At 40.5% G+C, this 27,961-nt stretch overlaps 2 protein-coding genes across 7 annotated transcripts in view; one reads left to right on the top strand and one right to left on the bottom strand.

Annotated features, from left to right (window-relative positions):
- On the top strand, positions 1-26,688 carry Gdi2 (GDP dissociation inhibitor 2). Its single transcript, NM_017276.2, has 11 exons — positions 1-145; positions 9,891-9,998; positions 12,141-12,240; positions 15,256-15,390; positions 16,515-16,713; positions 17,234-17,365; positions 20,490-20,589; positions 22,521-22,692; positions 25,367-25,511; positions 25,650-25,704; positions 25,796-26,688. Exons 1-11 carry the CDS (start codon positions 101-103, stop codon positions 25,940-25,942), a joined length of 1,338 nt encoding a protein of 445 aa, NP_058972.2. The 5' UTR covers positions 1-100; the 3' UTR covers positions 25,943-26,688.
- Positions 26,270-27,961, bottom strand: part of Tasor2 (transcription activation suppressor family member 2) — a 55,223-nt gene continuing 53,531 nt past the window's right edge. For 5 of the 6 annotated variants that reach the window (XM_006254223.5, XM_039096362.2, XM_006254222.5 and 2 more), the window contains one exon: positions 26,270-27,840. In XM_006254223.5, coding sequence (XP_006254285.1) covers positions 27,837-27,840 — 4 coding nt within the window. In that variant the 3' untranslated portion in view covers positions 26,270-27,836. 6 annotated transcript variants of the gene reach the window in all.

The following is a 27,961-nucleotide window of genomic DNA, read 5'->3' as shown; positions in this document are numbered from 1 at the left end:
CGCTTTTTTCCCTCTTCCCCCCGGGGCCCAGAACGGCCGGACTTCTCGCTCCCTTCTCTACGGTGGCCTCCGAGCCCTTGTGTGCGCTCCTTTCCCCGCCATGAATGAGGAATACGACGTGATCGTGCTGGGCACCGGCCTGACGGTGAGCTGCGATGGGGAGACGTGTCCGGCCGGCCTCTGCCGGGCCCGGGGCGAGGGCGGGTCCGGTCGGTGTACACTAGCTCCGCCCGCGCCCGGACTGCCGGTGTCTGCACCCCATTGGCGACTGTCCCAAGTCGCCCGTGTTGGGTCGTCTCCCTTGGGAGGGAGGTCGTGGCTTGGTGGGATGCACTGATTTGAAGACGCCCTAGTGTGTTAGGAAAAGCCAGGATGTGGAACCCAGGACGTGTATTTGGGAAGCCAGCCCATTGGGAAGTTGAGGGCTGAATCGCCCAACAGCCGGAGAGAAACAGTCCGGTCCTCCTGCAGGAAGGAAGAGGAAAGGGAAAACAGCTCGTGCTCCTGGCACTTCCCTTTTGGGTGGATGACCTCTCCCGCTTGGAAGCAGGCGAGCGCCGAACCGAGCGGGAGGGAGTCGCTGCTGGCGCTTGCATTTCTATGTGGCGAGCAACAGCAGCTTGCTCAGCTGGTCACTTGGCGCAGAAAGCGAGGCAGAAGAATGATCGCTGATTGGTGATTTGTCCTAGAGTTTGGCCAACTTAAAGTTTCTAGAGAGAATAATGAAACGGTTTTTTTTTTTAAATTCCTTTTTCTAATAAGCCTTAAGTATTGTTTTACCGTCCTCTCATCCTCTCTCTCTGGGAATGGGAAATGAATTTTCTCAAAACTTGTCTATTAAACACTTTTCACGCCGGGCCCTTGCTATGTTTCCCTTTTGTTCGGTTTATTGCGTGTCACCACTGTTTCTTGAGGAGGAGGAGGCCAAGTTCTATCACTTCAGGCAGGTTAGAAAGTAAATGCGCAGCGTGAATATGCTGGTATATAAATGTAAGGGGCTATCTAATGCTACAGTTATGTTTTCGTATCTGCTTAGGTCTGGAAAAAATAGAGACAGGTTTTTATATCTTGTGCTCCCCCCACCCCCAGCCTCCGCTATAACAAAAGAGCTAATCATTTGCAAAAAGGAATTGGAAAGAGAACCAACCATTTTGACTATCAATTGCGGTGTGAGTGTGGGTGGGTGGGGGAGTTGAACGTGAAATTATGAGTGAATTACTTCATCAGGAACATTGATGTATGCATCCTATATGTATGTCCATCAAGTCTCCAAGTCATTTAATAAGAGCCGAGGCTTTTGAGTTTGTTGAAATGTTCGACATTTCTTAGGATCAAATTGATATCTTTAAGATAAAACACTCTGAAATAACTCTTTTAGAGAAAACCTTCATTTTTCTACTTCTTTATACTTTTAGGAAAAGCTTAGTTTTCTCTTTACAGCGATCAATGATGATTGCTAGAAGAGATTGTTGTATTCTGACAAGGTCTCACTATGTAGCCCTGGTTGACCAGGAATGCAGAGCTCTGCCTATCCCTGCCTCCTGGGCGTTGGGATGAAAGGCAAGGCCAAGAGGTCCTACGAGGCTCAGTGAACATGTGATTGCCCAAAGAGTAGACTGTCAGATAGACAGCATTGCTCATCTACAAAGCCATCTACTTACTTTGAATGAATGATTGAGTCAGTCGAGATCTCTCTCTCTCTCTCTCTCTCTCTCTCTCTGTCTCTCTCTCTGTCTCTGTCTCTCTCTCTGTCTCTCTGTCTGTCTCTGTCTCTGTCTCTCTCTCTCTCTCTCTCTCTCTCTCTCTCTCTCTCTCTCTTTCTCTCTTCTTTTTTGGGGCAAAGTCTTTTTGTATAGCCGGCTATCCTGGAACTCTCTATGTAGATCAGGCTGGCCCTGAACTCAAAAGTGATATTTCTACCCTCTCACTATCCCAGTGGTCAGTGCTGGGATTAAAAGGCACATACCATCACACCCAGGGTTGGGGTAGGGGGTGGTTGTCAGTTGGGAAGACTCAATGCCTAAATTAATCACTCTACCCTGCTCTCTGCAGGTTGACCTTTTTTAGTGCCTAATTGGGGTTCCAATAGTACGCAGCATACTGAGTTGTTTGTGTGGCCTGTTAAGCCGGCCCTGTGGCTGCCAGTGTATTGTGAGAGCCAATTATTTCCTTTTTGTATTGTCATTGCTAATACTTCATATTTGCCCATTAATAAGATCGGTGAACTGTAGATAAGTGAGTGCACAGCCATCATGCCGGCTTCCACAGGCCTAGTTTAGAAGCATCATTTTGTATCAAAGACAGCACATCTCTTTAACAAAGTAACACCCTTTATTTAAATTTTCACTTGAATTGTAAATTTCTTAGTGATTAGTGGATACATATGTAACTAGAATTTAGAACAGTTTCTGCTTTCTTACAGCTGTGCTAACTTTCTTACGGGCCTTCCTAGATACATACTAGATGGTCTTTGAGAATTGTATCAGTGTAGGATTGTGATCATCACAGGCCCATCCTTGATAAAAGTAGTAATAGGGGGATGATATTAGTAAGATTTGGGTGAAATCTTGAATTAGGTTAAGTCTTGAAGAGACAGTCAAAGTTAAAAATCACAAATTAGAAGTAACTTTGAATATCAGAGTGTACACACCAATTAGTGTTTGACTTGTAGACATTCAGTGCTGGAGATTTAAGAATCTAATAGAAGGGTGTATGCCAAATGTATAATATTGGCACGTCAAGGACTTTGAGTGAAGGACACTTGTTACTTCAGTGTTGGTGTTGGCATTGTTTTCTATCAGTTAAATTCACATTAGTCCACAAGCATTGAAAGTAACTTTAGTAAAGAAGACTAATTTTCTATGAGAAAAAGCAGATTCTGTATTATTCTCTAAGGTTGAGAATTCTCTAAGGTTGAGACTGTGAGGTCATGGTACACACCTTTAATCCCAGCACTTGGGGGCAGGAGTGGGCACAGACACAGATGAACCTCTGAGTTGGAGGCCAGCCTGGTCAACAGAGCTTCAGGACAGCCAGGGCTACACAGAGAAACCCTGTCTTGAAAAAGAAAAGTGGTAGTACCCCTCCCCTTCCGAACCTATAGTGTATGGACAAGCTTTTCTGCTGACACCAGAGTAAGGAGAGTGACAGTCTTGGTAACAGTGTTTTGTGAGGCTGATTTTTGTGCTGTGACATAGCGAATGCATTAAGTCCTAGCGAGCTTTCTGGGGACTTCAGCCCCTTCAACTAGGTTCAGGCTGCTTTGCCTTTTGAATTATTCAGTCTCATTTTTGCTTCCTATCCCTTCTTTGTTGGTTGGCTGGCAACTTCTGCATTTCTGTGCTTTGAGCATGTGTAAGCAGACTTTTACCACATAATTGGCACACAACTCATATGGGCTTGGTAATAAATCACTGAGTTGTGCTGGAATTAGTTTATTTGAAAAGAGCCAGCTCCACAGCCATTTGTGTTTCCTGAAGTCTTTGTTCTTGTTTTATTTTCTCTACAGTAAGCCTACAGATTATGAGCAGAAACATGTACTTTGGCGTGTAAACAACTCATTCTCAGCATTATATGCTTGAAGATTATTTTATATCCCAGAGTACTCTCCATATTATTTCTCTTTATTAAAACATACTTATCAAATTCTAGGTTTTGTGCTTGATTTGAGAATCCTAAACTATAATTTAAATTTGCTCAGACTTAGATTTGATCTTGAAAACCTTTGCCATAGCTTCGAGAGGTATGGACAAAGGACTTTGTGTTCCTTGCAGTAGTAGTCACAGGCCAATGTTTTCAAATTCTTTAAAATCAAACTCTTTTTTTAAAAAGGTTGAGTATTCCTAGCCTAGAAATGTTTAATTTAGAGTGCTCCAAATGAATCAAGACACAAGTGGAGGAGTAATAAGAGGAAATGTAGGCTCTGAGGAGTCTATGCATATAATCTCAGTACTGAGGAGCCAGAGGCAGGAGATTGGAGTTTGTAGCCAGCTTAAGCTACATAGTGAGACCCTATCTGACTTAAAAAAGAAAGGAAGCACGAGAAGTTCAGATAGAATCCCCAGAACCTCCATAAAAGGAGGTTAACTGACTTTGAAAATATTGGTAAGCCTGTTGTGATGGTATACCCCTTAATCCCACTACTCAAGAACTCTTAAGTTCAAGGCCAGCCTGGTCTACGTAGTGAGTTCTGGATAGCCAGGGCTACATAGAGAGACCCCATCTCAAAACAAACTAATTAAGTATTGGTAAGCTTCAAGTAGCAGGGGCTAGTAGAGTAGATGGTGTAGTGGGAAAAGGGGCTTGCTGCCAAGCCTTACAACTCGAATTTGATTCCTGGGACTCACAGGCCATGAGATCAGGTCTCTGCTTTCAAGTGTTCCTATGACTCTCAATTTGCCCATGGTATCCATATGCATACATACAAAAGTGTCAATAAAAATGTGTGCAGGGCTAGGCAAATAGTGTCAGTATGCTGCTTGTGGAGAAACGAGGGCCTCCAGATTCAAAACAAAAACCAAGGGGGTTGGGGATTTAGCTCAGTGGTAGAGCGTTTGCTTAGCAAGCACAAGGCCCTGGGTTCGGTCCCCAGGTCCGGGGGGAAAAAAAAAAAGAAAAGAACAAAAACCAAAGTGGTATTTGTTCTAAGTGACACTTTGGAACAGGTTTTTAAATTATTAGGCCCCTTATTTTGGTGCTTAGCCTTCTGTTTTAGGGCCATGGTTATGCATGTTTGTAGGTGTGTGAAGAGTTAGATGTAGATGCTATTCAGCAAAGTTTGCTGTGACTTTGTTTCAGAAGTTGAGCTGTGAAGTCCGCTTTTATTAAGTGAGAATGTGGCGTTTTGGTCATACTCTTTTTAAATGCAAGAGCCTGTTATTCTGCTTTCATATATATTGAACAGTATATCCTAATATGTTACTGAAAGAAGCCGGGGAGCTGGGTGAAGTGGGCCACAGCTTTAGTCCCTGTGCTGGGAGGCAGAAGCAGGCAGATCTCTTGAGTTCAAGGCCAGCCTGGTCTATCTACATGAAGTGTTCCAGGAGAGCCAGTGTATATAGTGAGGTCCTGCCTTGATAAAAAGGAAAAGAGAGAGATAGAGACAAGGTATTGCTTTTAAGTAATATTAGGGCTGATTATTGTATTTGTAAAATGCTTTCAATTCTGTTTATCAATATGACATTAAGACAGTGAATAGGTAGACAGATAATGGAAAATGTTTTGCAGTACTTATGTGCATATGCATAGGTTTATTAAGGACTTCACATTTCTAAAATATATAATGATCTTTTATAAAGTGGCACAAAAATCCCATTTAAGAAAAGGAGTCAGGGCTTGAGAGGTGGCTCAGCAGGTATGAGTACTTGTTACTCTTGCAGAGGACCTGGGTTTGATTGAGAGGTGGCTCAGCAGGCATGAGCACTTGTTACTCTTGCAGAGGACCTAGGTTTGATTGAGAGGTGGCTCAGCAGGCATGAGCACTTGTTACTCTTGCAGAGGACCTAGGTTTGATTGAGAGGTGGCTCAGCAGGCATGAGCACTTGTTACTCTTGCAGAGGACCTGGGTTTGATTTCCAGCACCCACATTGTGGCTCACAGCCATCTGTTGTAACCCCAGGCCCAGAAATGCATATATGTACATGCTGGCAAAATACTCATGCATATAAAGTCAAAAAAGTAAAACAGAAATAAACTTAAGTGGGCTGGAGAGATAGCTCAGTGGTTAAGGGCACCCGACTGCTCTTCCAGAGGACCTGAGTTCAAATCCCAGCAACCACATGGTGGCTCACAACCATCTGTAATGAGATCTGATGCCCTCTTCTGGTGTGTCTGAAGATAGCTACAGTGTACTCATATATATAATAAATAAATAAAATATTAAAAAAAAAAGAAATAAACTTAAGTGTTTTGTAAAAAATGAGTCAGTGGCACCAGTGCTTACCCAGAATTCCTAACCTCCAGGCAGCTTACAGTGACAAGCTCTGCAGCTACAGCCATCTGATGCTCTCTTCTGGTCTCTGGGCACATGCACACACGCATGCTCGCGCGCACACACACACACACACACACACACACACACACACACACACACTAATATGTGTAACTATCGATGAAATATTTTAAAAATTAAATATTGCAAACAAGGGGGGAAAGGGCTGAAAGTGTGATTAAGTTCTAGCAGGTTCTGCCACTCATCAATCAGTTATAAAGTGTTCTCAGCCTCATTTCATCAGGATCCATGAGGAAACCACACCCAGAGTGACTAAAATGGGCCTGAAATAGGGATTTTCATATATGTCAACGCAGTCTGCAGTCATAATGGAAGGCTTTCCATGGTGTGCTGTAACATGGTGTGCCCGAAGTGGCCACAGAAGAGTATTTAACTAGCAAAGAACTGGAAGTCAGTGCCCCACCAAGAGGAGAGTGTTCCCATGGTGTATTCACTCGGTGGAGTCCTCTTGCTTTGCTATCAGAAGTGCAGTTCCCTAGACTGGCTGCTTCCACAGCACCTGGGAACCTACCAGAAACACAGAGACAGACACAGGAATCAGAATCTGCATTTTCACATGAGCCCCAGGTGACTGTCACTTGAGAAATGCTGCTCTAGTAGCTGCTCTTCAGATAGCCGTCCCAGACCAGCTTTATCACCATCACCTATGTAGGAACTTGTTAGAAATGCAGGTTTTCTACATGGACTGACCCTGGACTCTGACCTCATAGGTAGCAATGAATATCCTAGTAAGAGCACCAGTGGAAGGGGAAGCCCTGGGTCCTGCTAAGACTGAACCCCCAGAGAACGTGATTGTTGGGGGGAGGGCGGTAATGGGGGGAGCATGGGGAGGGGAACACCCATCTAGGAGGGGAGGGGAGGGGTTAGGGGGATGTTGGCCTGGAAACCGGGAAAGGGAATAACAATCGAAATGTAAAAAAAAAAAAAAAAAAGAAAGAAATGCAGGTTTTCATCCCCTCCTTTCCGAAGCAGTCCAAGAGGCAGATCTCAGTTTTATTAGACCTTGGGGAGCTATGGATTCAGCCTGAGTCTCCAGAGCCTGCTTATAGTACATTTTTCAGCAAGACAGTAGATTGTGGCAAAATAGGAAACATGTCTTGAGATCCTCTGCTTGCAGGATTAAGCAGAATTTCATATAGGACATAATATTTTAGGCTTTGCAGGCCACATGGGTTCGGTCACAACTGCTGTTACTGGGAAATTAGCCACAGACTGTCTGTATACAAACAAGCATTAAGATTATTTATAAAACGAGTCTACCAGCTAGATTTGACCGTGTACCCAAGAGGCCCTGTTCTGTAACAAGAATAAGTGGTTCCTTGTAAGACTTCAAACAAGCTGTATGTGCCTTTGGCTCTAGCACTTACGAAGCAGACGAGGTGGATCTCGGAGTTCAGGCCAGCCAGAGATACACAGTAAGACACTGTCAAAAGGCAGAGCAACACCAATAAAAACAAATCTTATCTGGGGGTATGTGTGAGGAAAGCCTAGGACAAGCACTGACTGTTCATCTGTTTTGAGATGGGGTTTCTCACTGGCCCTGAACGAATCTGGGTAACCATGGAGGCCCAGGGCTCTGCCTGACCTGAAGCCCCAGCACTGGGCTCACAAGCCTGTGCTAGCCTGCTTGACCTTTTCATGTGGGTCTGGAGCTCTAACACTGGTTCTTGTGCATGGAAGGATTGTGGACCAAGTTGTCTCCTCAACCCATCCTTTAAACACCCTTGTGTTGGACTTCAAAGCATCTGCCAAACAGCACGGGTAATTTATTTTAGCTCTTACTTTCAGAGGTTTCAGCTGCAATGGCTGGGAGGCTGTAATGAGGCAGAGCAGCCCACATACTGACACAGAGAATACATGTGCTGGATGGCTGTCTTTTCCTCCCTCCATACCAAATGCCTGCACCTTCCTTCCACATGACAAGGCTGCCACATTCAGGTTAGGTCTACCCCTGCCCTGCCAAATACACTCAGGAAATCCTAGTTTACTCTAAACAACACAGATCTTCTGAGTGTTAGAATGTTTCAGTTAATGATATGAAAAGTTTTGTCTACCTTGTAGCATGTGTTGGAACATGCTAGTACTTAAAGTGTGTGTGCCAGCCTAGTAGTAGGAAAACTCACTCTTAAGATAAAAAGAGGAGAGTCAAATGTAACCTTTATTCTCCTGTAGTAATTGTCATCTTGGAGCTGACTGCCCCCATCTGCTAACCTAGGCCTGGAAGCTTCTAGCCTCCATACAATCTAATGTAGGCCCAGCATGTTTTCAGCTGCTGAGATTTGACTGGTGAATAGACTCACCTCTTCTTAGTTCTTTCTAACTCTGGCTGGCTGGTTCAGTTTGGCTGTTCTCGCTCAAAGTTCTCTCCATCTGATTGATTCAACCTGGCTTTTCTCAACTTCTCCTGAATTGCTTTTCCTGGCCTTAAACTAAGTCTGTTTTAATCTTTTCCCTCCTCATTCTCTAGCTCATTCTGTCTTCACCTGTGTGTAGCTTGTTCTCTCTCTGCAACCTGTTTGTGCACCTGTCCTGGTAAAACTGCTGCTTTCCTTTCTTTCTGCACTGTTAGCTTTAGGAGGACTCCTTTCCTCTCTCTTCTCGTGAGAATTAGGAATATCCTATTCAGTCAAATTTTTCTCTGATTCATCACTTTGTCTGCCACTCAATTAGACATCACTTTCAAACAAGGGTGCTTCCTTCTACAAACTAACTTTACCTTCATTGTTTGAGATTAGAGGTGTGCCCTAAGGACATGTCTGTATTCCAGCCAGAGGGATTAAAGGTGTGTGCTAAAACTGAGCCGCACCACAACAGGAAACACCTCTTTTCAATAAATAACACAATCTTGGGTGCACACTGTGATGAAATATGCTGCAACAATCAGCAGTTACCCTGTGGTGTTAGATGGGCTTTCCAACATTATTTTGCATTCATAAATTGTATTTATTAGTACAAATGATGGGTTTTATCTTTATTTTTTTTTATGCTCATCGTCTTTTCCTTCAGTGTATGTTTATGCACCCTGTACTTGCCTGGTGCCCATGGAGGCTAGAAAAAGGTCATAGTTCTTGGAACTAAAAGTTGTAGATGTTGGGAACTGCCTTGTGGGCATTGGGAAACAATCACAGTTTTTCTGAAGAGCTTCTGGTGTTTTAACCTCTGCACCATCTCTCCAGCCCTCAACCGCTGCGTCCTTGCAGGTTTCCAGGGGTAGGTCTGTGTCAGGTGGTGAGGGAATGAAGAAAAGGCAGTCATCACACAGATGGGGTGGCCCGTGCTTTCTGCTGGAGAAGCCTCAGCATCCCAGAAGCTCAGTGTGTGTTTTATATAGAATTGAATAGAGATGATCATTGGATACATCTGAACAAGGAGACCTGGTTTTAAGAGGTTCAGTTTTGAAAGAATTTACCAAAGCCAAATAGTCATAGTTTGTTAGTTATTTCAAATAAAGATGTTACCTCATGTAAGTTTTTACATTCAGTCTGTAAATGAATGGCACTGAAGGTTTTCCTTGAGCTGGATTTTGTCACATGCAGTGTAAAAATGGGTGCTACAAGTGTGCCTTTAAGTTAAATTTCAATGCCTCATAAAGGCCTTAGTGAATGCTTAGTAGAAAGGAACAGAGTAACAGGATGCAGTGAAAGCTGCCTTTGCTCTGTCTGCCCAGTTAAAAACCAGCTCTTCTGTCCTAGTAGTGGGAATCTTATTTTCACCTGGGAGCTCACTGGAGTCTAGGAGAGGCCTTAAACCTACCCGTTTTGTCATGGTGAACAAGTGTTTTAATTGCTAAGAGAAGGCATAGTGAGTCTACTTTTAATAAAGAAGACACGTAAACATGTTGGCTATGCCTTCTCTTTTAAAAATATCCGTTTACTTTTAGGAATGTATCCTGTCGGGGATAATGTCAGTGAATGGAAAGAAGGTTCTTCATATGGATCAGAACCCATACTATGGAGGAGAAAGTGCATCTATAACACCGCTGGAAGATGTAAGTCTCTGCTCACACCTCTTTGCAGTAGGGTTACTTGTGGTGCCCTCTTTTGCTTTTGGACCTGGTCTTGGTTTTGGCTTATTATTACTGCCATTTTTTTTGTGGGGTAGGAGGAGGGTTTGAGACAGGGTGTTTTTCTGCCCAGTCCTGGATCTCTATACAGACCATGCTGGCTTCAAGTTCCCAGAGCTTCCCCACCTGCCTCCACTTCTGTCCGAGTGCTGGGATTAAGGGTGTGGAGCACCTCACCTGGCAGTTTTGGCTTATTAAATGCTGTTTAATAAGTTGGTGGCTCCGATTTCTTTCTTTCTTTCTTTCTTTTTTTTTTTTTTTTTTTTTTGGTTCTTTTTTTCGGAGCTGGGGACTGAACCCAGGGCCTTGCGCTTCCTAGGCAAGCGCTCTACCACTGAGCTAAATCCCCAACCCCGAGGCTCCGATTTCTTAAGAGCTTCTAGTGTGGGGGTTGTAAAAGTGTTCAGTGAGGACAAAGAAGCATGGGGTGGGCTGTGCCCAGTGTGCCAGCTGACGCTATTGCCGATACCTGGTCTGATTATGGCTTTAGTCTCTTGTCACCCTGTATTCCTCATTGCTGTTTCAATTGGAGTTGTGTTTGTGGGGTTAAAGTCAGAGCTGAGAGTCTAAGTTACTGCTGTTTGCTCCACTGTCTTTTCTCCTTGTCATTTTCTCCTCTTCCCTTTTTGAATAAGACATGAGTTATAAGTGAGTTTTTCTAAATTTATCTGAAGCTTGTAAACATTTACATGTATGGAGATTAATACCTCTTTTTGTGAAAATAATGTATATTTTCCCCGTAAGTATTAAAATCACTGCCTCATTAATTTAATACATATATCAAATATCCCTTTAGGAATATAGGAGAGTTGAAAGTACTTTATTACCAGTGTAGCAAGACCTTCCCTCTGAATCTAGAGTTAACATTTTGGTGCATTCAGTTAGATTTTGTTGTTGTTGTTGTTACTTGTTACTTGTTACTGGTTTTTGTTTTGTTTTGTTTTTTTTTTTAATTTTCAAAGTTTTGTTATGTAGCCCTAGCTGGCCTTGAACTCAAGATTTCCCTGCTTCCAGTGTGCTGGATTATGGGTCTGTGCCATTAGACATAGCTTTCTTGTGATTTTGTTTTGTTTTGTTTTTCCAGAGCTGAGGACTGAACCCAGGGCCTTGCGCTTGCTAGGCAAGCGCTCTACCACTGAGCTAAATCCCCAACCCCTTCTTGTGATTTTGAAAAGTTGAAAGTAATTAAGACATTGTGGCACTTGACCTACATATTTCAGCTTCCATCTATTAAGGATGACATTTTCTATATCATCATAATGTCACTACATTTATGAAAATGAAAGTATATTCAGGTAGTAGACTATATTCAGATGTCCAGTAGTCCAGAGAGTGATATTTAGCTCTTCAGTAAACTTGTCTTTAAAGCCAGGATTCCCTGAGGGTTCAAGCATTGTGTGTGTTTCTTCTCTCTGTTCTCTGAATCTACAAGTCTCACCACCTTTCCTCTGTCTTTCTTACCTTTGGAGAAGTTCAGGCTACGAGTCTGAAAAAACTTGTTGATAACTTCATACACTATATTCTGGGAGGCACTCATTGGAGGTGAATGCGTGCGTAGCGTTCTTTGGTGACATAATCATTGGTGTGTGTATGTTCACACTCATCAAAGTGTATACATTAAGTGTGTGCAGTTTTATACAACAGTCGTATTTCAGTAAAACTTCAGAACAGCAAGTTAACAGGTACTAATTCTAACTATCGTTTCTAGTTTTGAAATGTGTAACATTTCTTTATTTAACTTGTGTAGCTAGAGAAGCAAAAATAGAGGGAATGAGTTTAAATGATTCTACAATAAGTGGGAAACAGACTTCTGCAGTGCTCATTAATCTTAGCATCATTCATAAATTAAATACTGTGTTTAATTACATAGTATATTGAGACCTAAAAGCCTTATCTGACCAAATAGAAGTTTTTATCAGACAACAGACTTTTATCTGACTCAGACTTAATGTGCCTGTACTTTACCTCTTGCTGCGATACACCATAGCCACTCAGTCTAAAAACGACTGGTAACTTTTGATGAAAATTACATTTGTTACATTATTGATATTTTTGTTCTGCTTTTAGTTATACAAAAGATTTAAATTACCAGGACAACCACCAGCATCGATGGGGAGAGGAAGAGACTGGAATGTTGACTTAATTCCCAAGTTCCTTATGGCCAATGGTAAAGAGTTCTGATATAATTTGTGACAGTGTACTCAACCTGACCTGGATGGAGAGACTGTTACCCCAGGCTGGATGCGCTGGGGCTTGTTTATGTCAGAAGTGGTTAAGCAGTATGTTCCATTGTAAGTGTCTGCAGTCAGGTTAAGAATGGAGGGAAGCGGGGAAAGAAGCAAAATCATGATGTGGCACAGTGCCTATCAGAATTGAAGATTTTGTAATATATATAAAGTTCTCAGGAAATTACAGACATTTCACACTTGTTGCAGGTCTGGTATGGTGCAGTACAACCAAAATTCTCAATACAGTAACATTGTAAATATTTGTAAGACTCCCATTTTGAGGCTTACTTGATAATCTACATGAATACATGAAACCGAGTCTTACATGGTCAGTTAAAGGTTTTCTAATTTGTAAGCTTTTGAGATTAACTTCACATTAAAGGTCTCTGTATTTTAGGAGACTAAAGTATCTTGTATCTTTTCTGTGGTATCCTTTTTTTTTTTTTTTTTGGCTAGGATGGTATTGCATAGTGAACCAGGCATAGTGGTATATACCTGTAATCCCAGGACTCAGGAAGCTAAGACAGGATTGCTAATAGTGTGGGGCTAGCCTGTGCAACAAGTAAATTTTAGGTCAACCAAGTCTCACAGTGGGATGCACTGTCTGGTGAAAAAAATAAATAAAACAAGAAAAAACAAATTTTGTTACAAATTTATTTCCTATGAAATAAAGCATTACTTTTTCCTTTCTTTTGTTTATGTTTTATAGTTTGTATTAGTACAGACTTTATTTGTCTTAAATTTAAATAATAACGGAATCCTTCTGGGGTAAATAATCAACCAGTTTGTATAATCTAGGTAACATTAACAGTAAGTGGAAAGGAAACAATTTACATGGTCAGAGTCTCATTCAGATTTGGTTTTACAGTGCTAGGGATTGAGCCACCATTTAGACTTAATTATGCTTGACGTTTTGATGTATAAGATACATCTATGTATATATGTATGTGGTTCCAGTTAGCATGTAGTTTTCAGCCTGTGTACATAGTGGTACCTGTCAATATCAACAACTCACACATTCCTTTCTTCTGTCCTCTTTTTTTTTTTTTTTAAAAATCTATTTATTTATTATTTATGAGTACACTGTCACTGTCCTCAGTCACACCAGAAGAGGGCATCAGATCCCATTACAGATGGTTGTGAGCCACCATGTGGTTACTGGGATTTGAACTCAGGACCTCTGGAAGAGCAGTCAGTGCTCTTAACCTCTGAGCCATCTCTCCAGCCTATCCCTCCTCTTTATTGTACCCCCTACATACACATTCGTATGTAGGAAGCATTGTGATTCTTTCCCAGAAGCCTTTTCTGCTTATTGCTGTGTTTGGATTTGCCTTTCCCTGTACCTTTATTCACTTTTGATAGTATTCATTCTGTTTCTGTCACTTTGTTATTGAAAGTGAGATTTGGATTTTAAATATAAATCTGTTGTCTATTAGAGGGCAGGGTGAGTTTTAGTTATTTACCAACTCCCCTGTTTCTTGGTGAGTTGGCCAGTGTTGTGCTCGGTATGTTTATAAAGTGTTCCCCTCGCAGTGAACTCTTACAGATGATTGCCTGACTCAGGACACAGGGTAGCCTCTCAGTCGGCCTCTGCTGTACAGCTCTGCTCCAGGTCTTGTGTTACAGAGCATTCGCTGGTGCTTTTGATTGTGGTGCTTCCTAGGCTTACTTAATACACTGACTGTTTTCTTTTTAACCAAGTGATCCTAAGAATATCAGTATTTGCTGTCAGAGATTTTTTTTTTTCTTTTAATTGGATATTTTTTATTTACATTTCAAATGTTATCCCCTTTCCTGGTTTCCTAGCCATAAACCCTGTATATCCCCCCACCGGCCCCCACTTCTATTAGGGTGTTCCCCTCCCCAACCACCACAAGGCCATCCTGTGCTACATATGCAGCTGGAGCCCTGGGTCTGTCCATGTGTACTCTTTGGGTGATGGTTTAGTCCCTGGGAGCTCTGGTTGGTTGGAGTGGTTTTTTTTTTTTTTTTTTTAATATATATATATATATACACACACACACACACACACACACACATATATAGTCATTTTATTGCCATATAAAATTGCCTCTTTTACTGTTTATACATGACTCTATGGTATGAAGCTCACCTACTTTTATCTTCTTTGAAAACTTTCAAAGAGGCTGGCCATTTGGTACTTGGTACCATTTATTGTTACCATTTTGTCTTGAAATTTTATCCTATTACTAGCCCAGGGCCTTCTTCCTCAGCCTTCTGACATGGTTGCCTGGTGTGCCATATTGAATTATATAGTCAATTTGTAATTGTGGGTCTTCATATTGGGGCCAGTTGATACAGGTGTTCAGTGTACCTGAACTCTGCTCATGAGTACCTTCTCATACTTTATTTCTTGACTATATTTGTTTTAGTTGTGGAGTTTGAACATAGTGGCTCATACATGATGTACTCTTCCACTGAGTCATGTCTCCAGCCCTAACGACCCTGTTGTAGTGCTCCTTTCAGAGCAGCAGTAAGATGGTCTTGGTCTCATAAACGTGTTGGTGATTGGTGCATGAGCCTCCTAAGGCTTACAGACAGGTGATATTCCTAATTGTGATCTTAAGCTATCTGATGCCGATGATAGCTTCTAATAAATATAAGTTGAAATATTGTCTGTGTCTGATACAGAACAGAAGTGCAAAGTTGCCTGAATCACTTGCAGTAAACCAGATCTCTTATCACTGCTGGTTCATATTTCATGGCCTTTGCACATGATGGAGGTTCACTAGCCTACAAGTTGTAACATTGAGCTTAAACATGTGCTTAAGGTATATATTCTAGCCGCACCACTTAAAATGTGACTTTGGAAGCTTCTGGTAAGACCTGCTGTACAATGTCAGGAAAAAGTTGGGAGGCTTTAATAGCAAGTTTTGCTCCTTTTTAATGGTGGTAAGGTTTGAGTGACAGTTTGCATTACGTGGCTTTTCTAGGTCAGTTGGTGAAGATGCTGCTTTTCACAGAGGTCACTCGTTATATGGACTTCAAAGTGATCGAAGGGAGCTTTGTCTACAAGGGAGGGAAAATCTACAAGGTTCCTTCCACTGAAGCAGAAGCCCTGGCGTCTAGTACGTAATTCTCATTTTATTATCACAATGAGATTTCTAGTGAAAAGTAATCTCAGAGATCCATTTATCTAGGCACAAGTACTTACTGATTATGTCCCAGTTAACTTCAGTGTTTGTTCCATTTAGAAGAAGCCAGGAAAGGATATAAAACTAGGAGTTTTCCCATTTTTATCTTACTACCAGCTGTACGTTGGTAGGACTGACTCAAGCAGAGAGCTTAGGGTTGCACACATCGCCCTGTCTCTCGTGTATATCATACTTTTTTTAAAAATTAATTTTTAGACAAGGTTTTACTATGTAGCTCCAGCTGCCCTAGGTCTAGATCAGGTTGGCTTAGAACTCATAGAGATCCCCCTGCCTTTACAGTCAAGTGCTGGAATTAAAGGTACGTGTCACCACAGCCAGTGTATTTCTTTTAAAGATTTTTTAAAAAATTTATTTATTTGCCTCTATATATGTGTATGCACCACATGGGTGCCTAGTGCCCATGGAGGCCAGGAGGAGGCATTAGATCTCATGGGACTGGAGTTACAGATGGTTGTGAGCGACCATGTGGGTGTTGTTAACTGAACCTGGATTGGCTGCAGAGCAGCAAGTGCTCCTAGCTGCTGAGCCCTCTCTCAGGCCTGTGTGGAGCAGTGCACTGGTTGTTAAAGATTTCATTAAGCAAGTGTCCTACAGTGCAGGCACTATCTAAACTAAGTTGCGGTTACGTCTTCCTTGGTGTCTTGGTCTTTTCCCATGAGGTCTAAGTGTGTCATAGCATTCAGAGGTGGAAAGCAAGCAACATTCATAATTTGGGGAACTGGCTGAATCACAGATCAGCATTGTTAGAAGAAGAACATTGGTATAGATGCATTTGGATCAATTTTTTTCAGCGTTACTTATTTTGTGTATAAGATACAGAATTAATTCAACTTCTCTGAAAATGTGTACCATTTATTTAGTAAGGTTTTGCTGTGCAATTGAATATTGTGAATGACCTGTTTTAAAGTGTTGTGCAGCTGGTGTCCAGGTTATGTAAATGATATATGTTGAGTCATGACATTGGTGTTTAAAGTGCCCCCACATTCTTAGTTTCTCAGTGTCTAATTCTGTGTGCTTTTTGAAAAAATATTTTTCAGGCTTAATGGGACTGTTTGAGAAACGCCGCTTCAGGAAGTTCCTAGTTTATGTTGCCAACTTTGATGAAAAAGATCCTAGAACTTTTGAGGGTGTGGATCCTAAGAAGACCTCCATGAGAGATGTGTATAAGAAGTTTGATTTGGGCCAGGATGTTATAGACTTTACTGGCCATTCTCTTGCATTGTACAGAACAGATGAGTAAGTAGGCTAATGAGTGTCGTTGGCTTGGCTCTACAAAGGCAGCGGACCATTTGCTAGCAGTGCTAGGAGGTGCTTTACTGCAAGTGATCTCGGCAACATTACAGGTCCTGTACTGGATCAGTCATATTAGATGTTGATGACAGACAAAGGATGAGGATTCCAGTCAGGACTTTTGGGGTTTTCAGATCTATTTCTTTCTTGAAACTTTGAACTGTGAGACTCCAACTGTGAAACTCCAAATGTGAGACTTTGGACTCGTGTGTTGCTGTTTGGTCCTGGGAAGGAGGTTCTGGTTGCAAATAAGTGTGTGAGTGTTTAAAGAGAAATTAGGGGATAGTAGTTTGAAATCAACAAGAAAGAAATAGACTTCTAGGGGTTGGGGATTTAGCTCAGTGGTAGAGCGCTTGCCTAGCAAGCGCAAGGCTCTGGGTTCGGTCCTCGGCTCAAAAAAAAAAAAAAGCACAAATAAATAAACAAACAAACAAACAGACTTCTAATATTCATTTCCTTTCCCCAGCTACTTAGACCAGCCATGTTGTGAAACGATTAACAGAATTAAACTTTACAGCGAGTCTTTGGCAAGATATGGTAAAAGCCCATACCTCTATCCACTTTATGGTCTTGGGGAATTGCCACAAGGATTTGCAAGGTGAGTGCTTGTTTTACCCATTACCTATAACCCTGAAGATCCTAGACTTACTTCATCCTGACTCATGAAGGTGAAAAACGGCTCTGAAAAATGAAATGCTATTTGCTTGTTTTCTGTTTTGGGGATTTTAATCTTATTAAAATGAAATTTATGCACAATAAACACAGAGCTTCAGTTAAGTGAAATGTAGTTTGAAAAGTGTATACACTTTATAGACATGTATCATCGCAATTCCAATTACTACAGAAATGTTTTCCTCCCACACAAAGTTACCTGAGATCATAGTTAGTCCCCTCCACATAGAAGAATACATTCTGTGCTCATCAGTGCGTATAAGATCCCCTTAGGTTGGTGCACGGGCTGAGGACCCACCTAAACTGAGAGTCACAGTATTACATATATTGCATGGTTAGACCTCAGTCTTTGGTGGGATGTCTGGATTTCCAGTTTAGGGCTATTATGAATGAAGGTTTTATGAGAGTTCTGTGCACAGATAATATTGCTGACTTGATGTTGAAAGTATGATTTCAAAAGTAATAAAGCACTGCTTTCCTGAGCACTTGTGCCATTATTATACACACAGCAGTGAGAGTCTTATTTATTCCATACTTGGTACTATTAATTGACATTAACATTACATTTATTAATGTGTGTATAAGTGTATGTGCATGTATATGTGTGCGCGCTTGTATATGTGGGATGGTTGCGGACTCTGTCCTACTTAGTAGTTCCTGTGAATTGAACTTGATGTGAGATTAGTAAGTGTCTTTATCAAACTTTTTTTAAAATTTTTTTTATTAATTTTATTTATATGAGTACAGTGTAGCTGTCTTGAGATGCACCTGGAGAGGGTATCAGATCCCATTACAGATAGTTGTGAGCCACCATGTGGTTGCTGGGATTTGAACTCAGGTCCTCTGGAAGAGCAGTCAGTGCTCTTAACCGCTGAGCCATCTCTCCAGCACCCTTTATCAAACTTTTTAATTAAAATTTTTTTGATGTTTTGAGACAAGTCTTTTGATGTTTTGAGGCCGTCTCTGTATGTGTCTCTGGCTGTCATGGAGCTAGCTGGTTTGTCATTCTGTCTGGATTTGAGCTTAGAGATCGCCTTCCTCTGTCGAGTTCTGGGAGTGAAGGCATGTGTTATAGTGCTCAGTTATAGCTTTACATTTAATCTGTGTTTTGCGTGTGTGTGTGTGTGTGTGTGTGTGTGTGTGTGTGTGTGTGTGTGAGGGATAACATAATTTTACCTTTTAAAATAGTTTCATGCTGTGTCTGTGCCCGTGCATCTTCCCTATGGAGCAGAGGACAGCTTGTAGAGTCTGACCTTTCCTCCTACCATGTGGACTCCAGACTCGGCCATCAGGCTTACTTGCAGACAGTGTCCCAGCTCCACATCTCGCTGACCCTCATGTAGCTTCACTTTGCATGCCTAGAAAACTAATCTTTACCGCCATTTCATGAACTATTTGTAATTTTGTTTTGGGATTGTCCAAGTCTTTTGCCAAGTTTTAAAGATTTGAGTTTTTTGGTTTTTTTTGTGGGTCATTTTGATGTATTCTGGCTCCAGTCTTTTGTCAGACCTGACACATTACAAATATTTCCTTCTAGTTGGTGCTTGCATTTTATAAGAAATTTCATAGTTTGTGAAGCTCACTATGTCAAACGTATTTACATGTGTTTAATGCACTTTGAGAACTATGGAATCTTTGCTTGGCCAAAGGGCACGAAGAGATGTTAGAGTTTTGCCTTTTCATGTAACTGTCATCACTCCTCTTGAATGTTGATGCGTAAGTGATGGAGGGCTTGGGCCTAATTCCTAAGCCCTGGGATTTAGTTGTTCTAGCTGCATTGTGTGCCTGCGTGCGTGCGTGCGTGCGTGCGTGCGTGCGTGTGTGTTAGCCGCATGTTGATGTCTAGTTGGAGGTTGATTGAGTTGCCTTTGCCTTTTCCTCGCTGCCCTGCTTCCTGTAATGTTGTAGTGAAGTCTTAAGTCAGTTGATGTGGATCTTCAGATTTTGTCTTGGCTATTATATTAGTGACACACAGGCAAGCACATCTGTGCCACATCTCCAGATTAGCTTTTGTTTATTTGGAAATATTTTGCCTTCATTTTGAAGGACTTTGGCTCTTGCTTGTTTGCATTTAGCACATTGAAACTAGTATGGCCAGGGCTGCTTTTGACATGAATGAGAAGGCGGCTGTCTCTGAACCCAGGGACTCTCCTTTGGATAGTGTGGATTTTTCTCTTCTGGCACTAATCTGACTTTTGGGTTTTCTTCAGTTTTTGACAGTCTTGCTGTTTGAATATTTAGATTATACTTCTAAAAGAGCCAAATTCAGAATTTTAGGTCATTATTTCTTAAACTATTTGGTCATAGTCTGCTTCTCTTTTGGAGCAGCAGTCTCTTGTGTGTCCTCGAGGTCCTTGGTGTTCACACTCTGTGTGAGTTACTGAGGCTCTGTGCATCTGACTTTCTCTTTGTTCACTTTGGGTGATGTATTTTCATTTGTCCTAAATAGTATCACTTTTTCGGGTTCTTTTTTCTATGTAGTACTGGGAGTTGGTCCCGGGGCTTTACTCTGTTATGCAAGATCGCTATTGTTGAATTATTCCTTTTTCATATGAAGGAAAAAAGAGCTATATTCCTCTTTATCTCCCATTAATCTCCCCTGGGTTTTCCTTGCCCTTCTAGTTCTCTTCCACATAGACCTGTTCTACTCCTGTCATACATGCATGTGTGTGTGTGTATGTATTTATTGTGTTACATTATACATTAGAAATATGTTTAGAAAAATGTATTCACATCCAAGTCCTGTATTTGAGAACTGTGATTTAAGTTTTATTTTGCTTAACATCATGATTATTCAGATTTCTTTTTATATACTTTCATTTTTATCTACGCTGGACTACTCCTTTTCCTTCATTTACCTCTCAGTAGTTCCCTTTTTCCCACCTGTCAGACACTTTGTTTCTACACTTTCCCTCGTACTTCCGTGTTGAATGTTTATGGTCCAGTTACCCTCAATTAGTACATACTATAATCCATCTAGATTTAAGAAGGAAGATTTAACAGTTCTTATAATTGTAAACATAATTAATTGATTAAAAAAACTTTTTTAGGTTAAGTGCTATATATGGAGGTACCTACATGTTGAATAAGCCAATTGAAGAAATCATTGTGCAAAATGGAAAAGTGGTTGGCGTGAAATCTGAAGGAGAGGTAACTATTCCTGGGAAGAAAATGTGTTGTCTGCTGAACAGCGTGGTGTAGATGTTGATGTTAATGTTGGATAGACACATGCGCGCTCTGCGTTTGGGTCTGCCTGTCTGATTAAAGTTCTTTTTTAGTATTAGTATTCTTTATATATTAGGAAGTATTTTGTTCTTCCTTGTCTTCCTTTTAGATCTCACATGTGTCTTCAGGAAGCTTCAGGAAACAGAAGTGGGTGTAATGCATTTGTCATATACCTGAACCTTGATGATGGCATCATCTGTTTACAGCATACACTGGTTCCTTCCTGCTAGCACACACATGATAATAATAATCTAATAATAATCTCTTGAAGTCAAAGTAGAGCCAGGATTTGAATTACTTCTGATTACCCTGCCACTGCCCAGGGAAAACTTAGAATTATTGGCAAAGCTAGTTTAAATGCTTAGCTGTAGTTCAGTAATTATGAACTTATGAAGATAATATAGTTGTTGGTTTCGAGATTTTTTTGGTGGTGCTTGGGGTGGACTCTAGGACCTTATACTTTGTAGGCTTGCCCCAATATAATGTTCTAAAAGGAAAAACACTATAAACACTGATTAAATTTTAAATTATTTACCCAAATAGTTATTTTGAGTAATGCTCCAATGAGCACTGGTGTACAATTACCTGTCTTCAAGATCTTGCCTTCAGTGCTTTTGATTTTATTTGAAGAGGCTGGACTGCTGGATTAACTTATTTTTATTTATTTATTTATTTTTTTTTTTGAGAAATTGCTGTGCTGTGACACCGGGAAAATTATGCTTCATTCTCATGAGGAGTACGCATATTCTGCTGTCACTGGCTTTGGTAGTAGCCATCCTAATAGGGGTCTTGTGGTTTCGGTTTGCACATTACTGGTACTTTTAGTGATGTGCTGCTTAGCCATTTGTAGAGCTCCTTTAGAGTTATGTCAAATTCTTTGCCCTTTTTGTATGAGACAAGGTTTCTCTATATAGCTTTGGCTGTCGTGGAACTTGCTCTGTGGATCAGGTTAGATTTGAACTCAGATCTACCTGTCTCTGCCTCCTGATAGCTGGGATTAAAGGCATTTGCCATCACTGCCTGTCTCTTTGCCCATTTTTTAATCAGGTCTTTTTAAAAAAAATGATGAATTTTTCTTGATATACTGTGACTCTTACTCCCTACCAGATATATTATTCACAAATATTTCTTGTCACGTTTCTGTTTCTTTTACCTGAATACACACAAATGAGTCTTTGTTGTGCTAAAAACTCACTACCAAATTATAATAAATGAAGGTTTTCCTTACATTTTTTTTTCCTCTTGAGATTTTTTTTTTTTTTTCTCGGAGCTGGGGACTGAACCCAGGGCCTTGCACTTGCTAGGCAAGCACTCTACCAGAGCTAAATCCCCAACCCCTCTCTTGAGAATTTTTGGTCTTTATAGTTTGGGATAAGTTTTAGCTTTTTTCTTTAGTGTATTAATAGCTTTACAAGGACAATGGTTTTGTTCTGTGTTTTTGGGTCTCATGCAGGTAGCCAGACCTCACTGACCTAAAGTATAAACAGATTGGCCTCAAAATTTGATTCTACCCCTGTATCTAAGTGCTGAGATTATAGGTGCGCGCAACACAGTTTTAAGATTTGCCATGTCCCAGAATTGATTTGTCAAAAGTCACTTGCAAGTATGCTATTTATTTCTGGCTTCTCTTTTCTGTCTGTGTGCCAGTACCAGGTACCAAACCATATCGACTGCAGTAATCTTTAGGGGAGTCCTCCATCTGTGCTCTTATTTCAAGATGTTTTAGTTACTGAATTTAAGTCTTTAGCATTCAATATACATTTCCAGATTGATTTAGAGAGTTTAACCTTCCAATACACGAATGTTGCTATGTTTCCACGTCATCTCTAGAAGATCTTTTAAATGTTTTGTTACAGATTGCTCGCTGTAAGCAGCTCATCTGTGATCCCAGCTATGTCAAGGATCGGGTTGAAAAAGTAGGCCAGGTAATCAGAGTGATCTGTATCCTTAGCCACCCCATCAAGAACACCAACGATGCTAACTCCTGCCAGATCATCATTCCACAGAACCAAGTCAACCGCAAGTCAGGTGAGTTTGAAGGACAGATGAGGGTAGAATTTTGTGAACCTTCTTAGTGTTTCACCCAGATTCCTGCCTTTACTCCGTACTAGAGTAGAGACTTTCCTGTAACCTGGGAAGCCAGGTGTGGTCCTCCTAGCAGCAGTGCAGGGAAATGATCTCAGCCTTGTAAAGACACTATCTGGAATCATGGCTTCAGGTCTGGAGTGCATGGATGACTCTTATGGGCTTCTAGTTTTACTTGCTAGTTTCAAGTCAGGACTTCATCTGAAGTTTCAACTCCAATTTTGATTTAAGCAGTGATTTTCAACAGGGTGTGTGTATTTTGGCTGGAACACCACATCTCTGATTTCACTCAGATGTGGTTTTCAGTAGTTTTCCCCCCTTCCACTTAGAAACTAAACCACATAACATTTTCGCTAAACAATTTTTTAAAAAATGATTCTCAGAATCTCAGACCTGTAAAAACTTAAAAGTTTCAGAAATTTCTACATTTGAAATTACTTAGTTGTAAATACATTGAATCTAGTAAATATGATTTTTTTTTTTTTTTTTCCGGAGCTGGGGACCGAACCCAGGGCCTTGCGCTTGCTAGGCAAGCGCTCTACCACTGAGCTAAATCCCCAACCCCATAAATATGATTTTCAAAAAATAATTCACTCAGTAAGATGTGACAAGAAGAATGTGTGGTCCCTGAGCACAGGCCCCAGCCATCTGGCAGAGTAGGCTAGAATAGATCTTGTTATATCCAGTCAGAGAAGAGCCTACCTCTGTGGCCAGCGTATCTGTAAATATATTTTGTATCTGAGTCTTATATGTGGGAGCATGGGGCTGAAAGGAAGATCCAGACCAAACTTCTAGGATGCTGTTATAAACCCCAACACTAAATGTAAAAGTTAACTTGGGAGTGTCTGCAGACCCATGGCCGCCCGCCTCCTGTATGTCCTTCCACTGTCTGGAGAGGACTGATAAGTGTAAGGTCATAATCTGGCCTTAAGAAAAATGTTAACCATCAATCAAGGTAAAACTTTAGCTTGTGTGCGCCCTCATTAACTTTTACTTCTCTTGTCTCTTCGTGACCTATTTGGACTTTTTGTAAAATGCTGAATTTTTTTTAAGAAAGTAAGGTTTTGTCCTCACTTTTTTTTATATTTTCCATCTTGGAATAACCTTTGACTTTAGTACAAAACTGCCATCTAAAATCCTTTCTCATTGGAAAGCTTTTTAAATTTAATCATTATCAAATATATACACTATAGAATTTTTATATGCTTTATTATTTTGATTAAAATATTTTAAATTATATAATAAGTAAGTACTTAATAAATCAGCTTAGTGCTGGGTGGTGGTCCATGTGTCTTTAATCCCAGAGGCAGAGGCAGGAGGTTTTCTTGAGCCAGCCTGGTCTACAAAATAAGTTCTAGGTCATCCAGGGCTACACAGTAAAAGGCCATCTTGAAAATCAGATTTCTTTTTTTTTTTTTTTTTTTTAAGATTTATTTATTTATTATATATAAGTACACTGTAGCTGTCTTCAGATACACCAGAAGAGGGCATCAGATCTCTTTACAGATGGTTGTGAGCCACCATGTGGTTGCTGGGAATTGAACTCATGACCTCTGAAAGAGCAGTCGGGTGCTCTTAACCGCTGAGCCATCTCTCCAGCCCCGAAAATCAGATTTCTTAACTATTCAAAACCTTTCCAAACGCAGGCTCTAGAGTGGTAGAAAAATCCCTTTAAGGTAATTTTTTTTTGGAGACAGGGTCTCACTGTCAGGCCTTGAACTCACTACATAGACAACCATACCCAGCTACTATGATTTTTTTAAATATTTGATGTGAGCCATACCTAGGGCAGCGTTCATTGCCAGGTTTGGCAGTTCATAGTCACATACATCCTCAGTCTCAATACTTTACAGAACTCTTTCATGGGAAAACTACCCTGAAGGAGGAAAGATTTTGACTCATGTTTTTAGAGTGTGGACATTCAAGGCCTCAGTGGTCATGTCAATGTTAGTATGACACAACTGCTTCTTACCTCATGGAAATTAGGAATGCAAAGAAAGACAAGAAACTGTCTTGGGCACAAGATTATACCCTTCAAAGATATGCCCACAGTTGCTTGAGTGGTTTTTAACCCCTTTGGGGGATGAATGGCCCCTTTAGAGGGGTCCCATTAATCAGCTATTCTACGTATTATTTACATTAGAATTCCTAACAACATTATCATTATGATGTAGTAACAGATAATTTTATGGTTGGGGTTGCCACAGCACGAGGAACTGTTTCAAAGGATCACACACAGCATTAGGAAGGTTGAGAACCACTGTGCTAGACCCCATTCTCTAACAGCACACTCAGCTCTGAGCTCATGAGAGGGCCAGTGATACTGATACTCTCATGATCAAGTTACTTTCAAGAGCACCACTAACAGAAGACCAATCCTTCAGAGCATGAGTCTGTTTTGAGTGACATTTTATATCCAAATCATACCATAGTCAAGAGAAATTTCATTAAATATTTGCAATTTGCCAAAATTTAGTTTATTTCCATATATAACACATTGAGATGACGGTGCCTGTTTCAAGTAATTTTAATTTATAACGAAGTGAAAGCATGCGATACTTGAGTGCACTTATGTCCAGAGTTTACAAGTGTCATGTATGTTGTTATTTACTTCTAGATATCTATGTTTGCATGATCTCCTTTGCACATAATGTGGCAGCACAGGGCAAGTATATTGCCATTGTAAGTACAACTGTGGAGACTAAGGAACCAGAGAAAGAAATCAGACCAGCTTTGGAGCTCTTGGAACCAATTGAACAAAAGTGAGTATTGTGCTTATTCATGTCAACTAAAATCAAAGCTGAGATGTTGGTGTCTGTGCACGGTCAGGTAATTCAATGCCTCTGGCTTAGAAAATAAGGCAAAGCAGTGTGATATGAATTTGTTTTTCCCCCATATAGATTTGTCAGCATCAGCGACCTCTTTGTACCTAAAGATTTGGGAACAGATAGTCAGGTGAGTGTGATGATCTGAAAAGATGTTACTAGTCTTTACTGGGGAACATCCATTCCTAAGTAGTCTGAGTCTGTTTAATTCTTATTTCCAGATCTTTATTTCCCGTGCCTATGATGCTACCACACACTTTGAGACAACCTGTGATGACATCAAAGATATCTATAAGAGGATGACAGGGTCTGAGTTTGACTTTGAAGAAATGAAGCGCAAGAAGAATGACATTTATGGAGAAGACTAACAGCAGTACATATTATGTAATTAGGACAAACTTAAAATTTGGCAAATAATGTATATTGTATGAAATCAATATTGTAAGCCCTGCTTTTATGATCGAAGTGGAGATTGAAGAGTGCTATACCAGTGAATGCTCCCTCACTTTTCTAATATCATGTATTAACTTGTTTTCATGGAATGGCTAGTCAGAATTGGTTGGTTCTGTTCAGTTTAACCAAACTGCATTTTTTTTTTTTTGTAGTGAAGGAGCTGTTCTAAACATATATTGATATCGATAGAGAACTTGATACAGTACTTGTATCTTTTAATCACTGTAGCCTTTACGATTGTGTGATGTTGCCCAAGAGCTGGATCCATACAATTTGTTGCCATCCTGATATTGGGAGTCAAATTGAATATCCTTTGGTTTCTGAAAACGTTCAGTTTTCGCTATTTTGTTATGTCAAGTATTACAGCAGGGCCCAGATAGGAGAGCCACATGTTTTGTTTATGTGGGTATAAACTTTAACCAAACTTCAGACTTAGGGAGTTGTTTGGAGAAGCCAATATGTGGTATTTTAACCTACAATTGCTGAGAAAGGGAAAGCAGGTAAAAATATAGAAGCACCTTTTATCCCAGGTATGGCTTCTTCAACGGACCAAGCTGCAATGCAGTATTGATTTGACAGAGCCTCAATTTCGATGATGTCTGTTCCAAAATGGCTCCAAATGATTTCTGTACTGCAAAATAAAGCCAAACTCTGGAAACCACTGCTTTTGGTATTGTGTGTCTATGTCCTGCACATGCAGACTACAGAACAACTGCTGAAGAGGCAAGAAAGATTTGGGATGGGAGCCATTTCCTGGCTTCACTTCAGTAGTTGCATTTCATTAGTTACTGGTGACCTTAGTAGTCGTGCTCCCTCACCCTGTCCTGTCTATCACTAAGTACTGGACAAGCACCAACCGGTTAGTTTCATGTTTTGTAGTCCCCTACTTAAGGTCACTAAGATTGGTGTTACCCCAGTGTTTTCCTCCTTTACTTTGTGACCTCAACTCTGCTGTCCACATTGAGAGCAAGTTAATACTTTCCTTTCTGCACCATGCATAGCTTTAGGAAGCAAAAGACCACGAGTAACTACTAGAGGGCAATAAAATATAACCAAGGACCTAGAAGGAGCATTCTTTCCTAAAGGTATCCTGGTGATGGCTTAAATCTTGCTAATACATTGCACAGAAACTACAAACGACTGCTTTTTTTAATGTCTTTATTTAAAAAAAGACAAAACAACAACAAAAAAACCCAAACTAGGTATAAAAGCCTTTGTTCCAAATAGATAGTATACAAATGGTTTTTTTCTTGTTTGTATTTTAAAGATTTAAGAAATTTCTAATACCATAAATAAAGGATTTCTTCCTCAATTGATTTTTTTTTTGTAGTGCTGCATTAAAAAACCAAGTGTAAAAGTGTAGAAATTTGTCATTTATGAAAAAAAAAGTCTTTACTATGTAGTGTTTCTTATGTAACAGCAAACAACCATTACAGACTATACGTTCTACAGTGTGGCAAAACCTCTGAAACATGCGGTTCATAAGCCTCTGACCACACGCAAAAACAGCCATTTGTCAAAATAGATTTAGCTGTAGCCACATAAACGTGAGGTTCTTGAGTTTTGATATTTAGCTCAGTAGTTTTGAGCGCATTAAGTTTAGGTTAAAAGTAACTTACAATATTCAACATTATAACCCAAAGTTAATGGCGACTACCCTCCATGATGAAATGAGACATTACAGCGAAGTAGGAGAAACGAAACATTGATTATTCACTGAGAGCTGTCTGTATGTATTTGGAGTTTTTCAGACACAGGAAAACATGACTTTCTTGTTGTTGTACTCCATATCTAGTCTCAACTCCAAAATCACCTGTAGAAACACAAAGTTGGTAAGAAAATGACCAAAAAATTAAACTGGGACAACTTTACAATTTTTTTTTTTTTTTTTGGTTCTTTTTTTTCCGGAGCTGGGGACCGAACCCAGGGCCTTG

The sequence above is a fragment of the Rattus norvegicus genome, chromosome 17, assembly GCF_036323735.1.
Source record: "Rattus norvegicus strain BN/NHsdMcwi chromosome 17, GRCr8, whole genome shotgun sequence".
In the NCBI taxonomy this organism is placed as follows: Eukaryota; Metazoa; Chordata; class Mammalia; order Rodentia; family Muridae; genus Rattus; species Rattus norvegicus.
Note: the sequence above shows the minus strand (reverse complement) of the source record. Positions and strands in the feature narration are given on the sequence as shown.

What these genes read in the sequence shown, in the direction of transcription:
- Gdi2 (NM_017276.2), top strand. Translation starts at nt 101, where the DNA reads ATGAATGAGGAATACGACGTGATCGTGCTGGGCACCGGCCTGACG. An exon ending in TTGCCACAAGGATTTGCAAG is followed by an intron (nt 17,366 to 20,489) that starts GTGAGTGCTTGT and finishes AAACTTTTTTAG; the next exon opens with GTTAAGTGCTATATATGGAG. An exon ending in CCAAGTCAACCGCAAGTCAG is followed by an intron (nt 22,693 to 25,366) that starts GTGAGTTTGAAG and finishes ATTTACTTCTAG; the next exon opens with ATATCTATGTTTGCATGATC.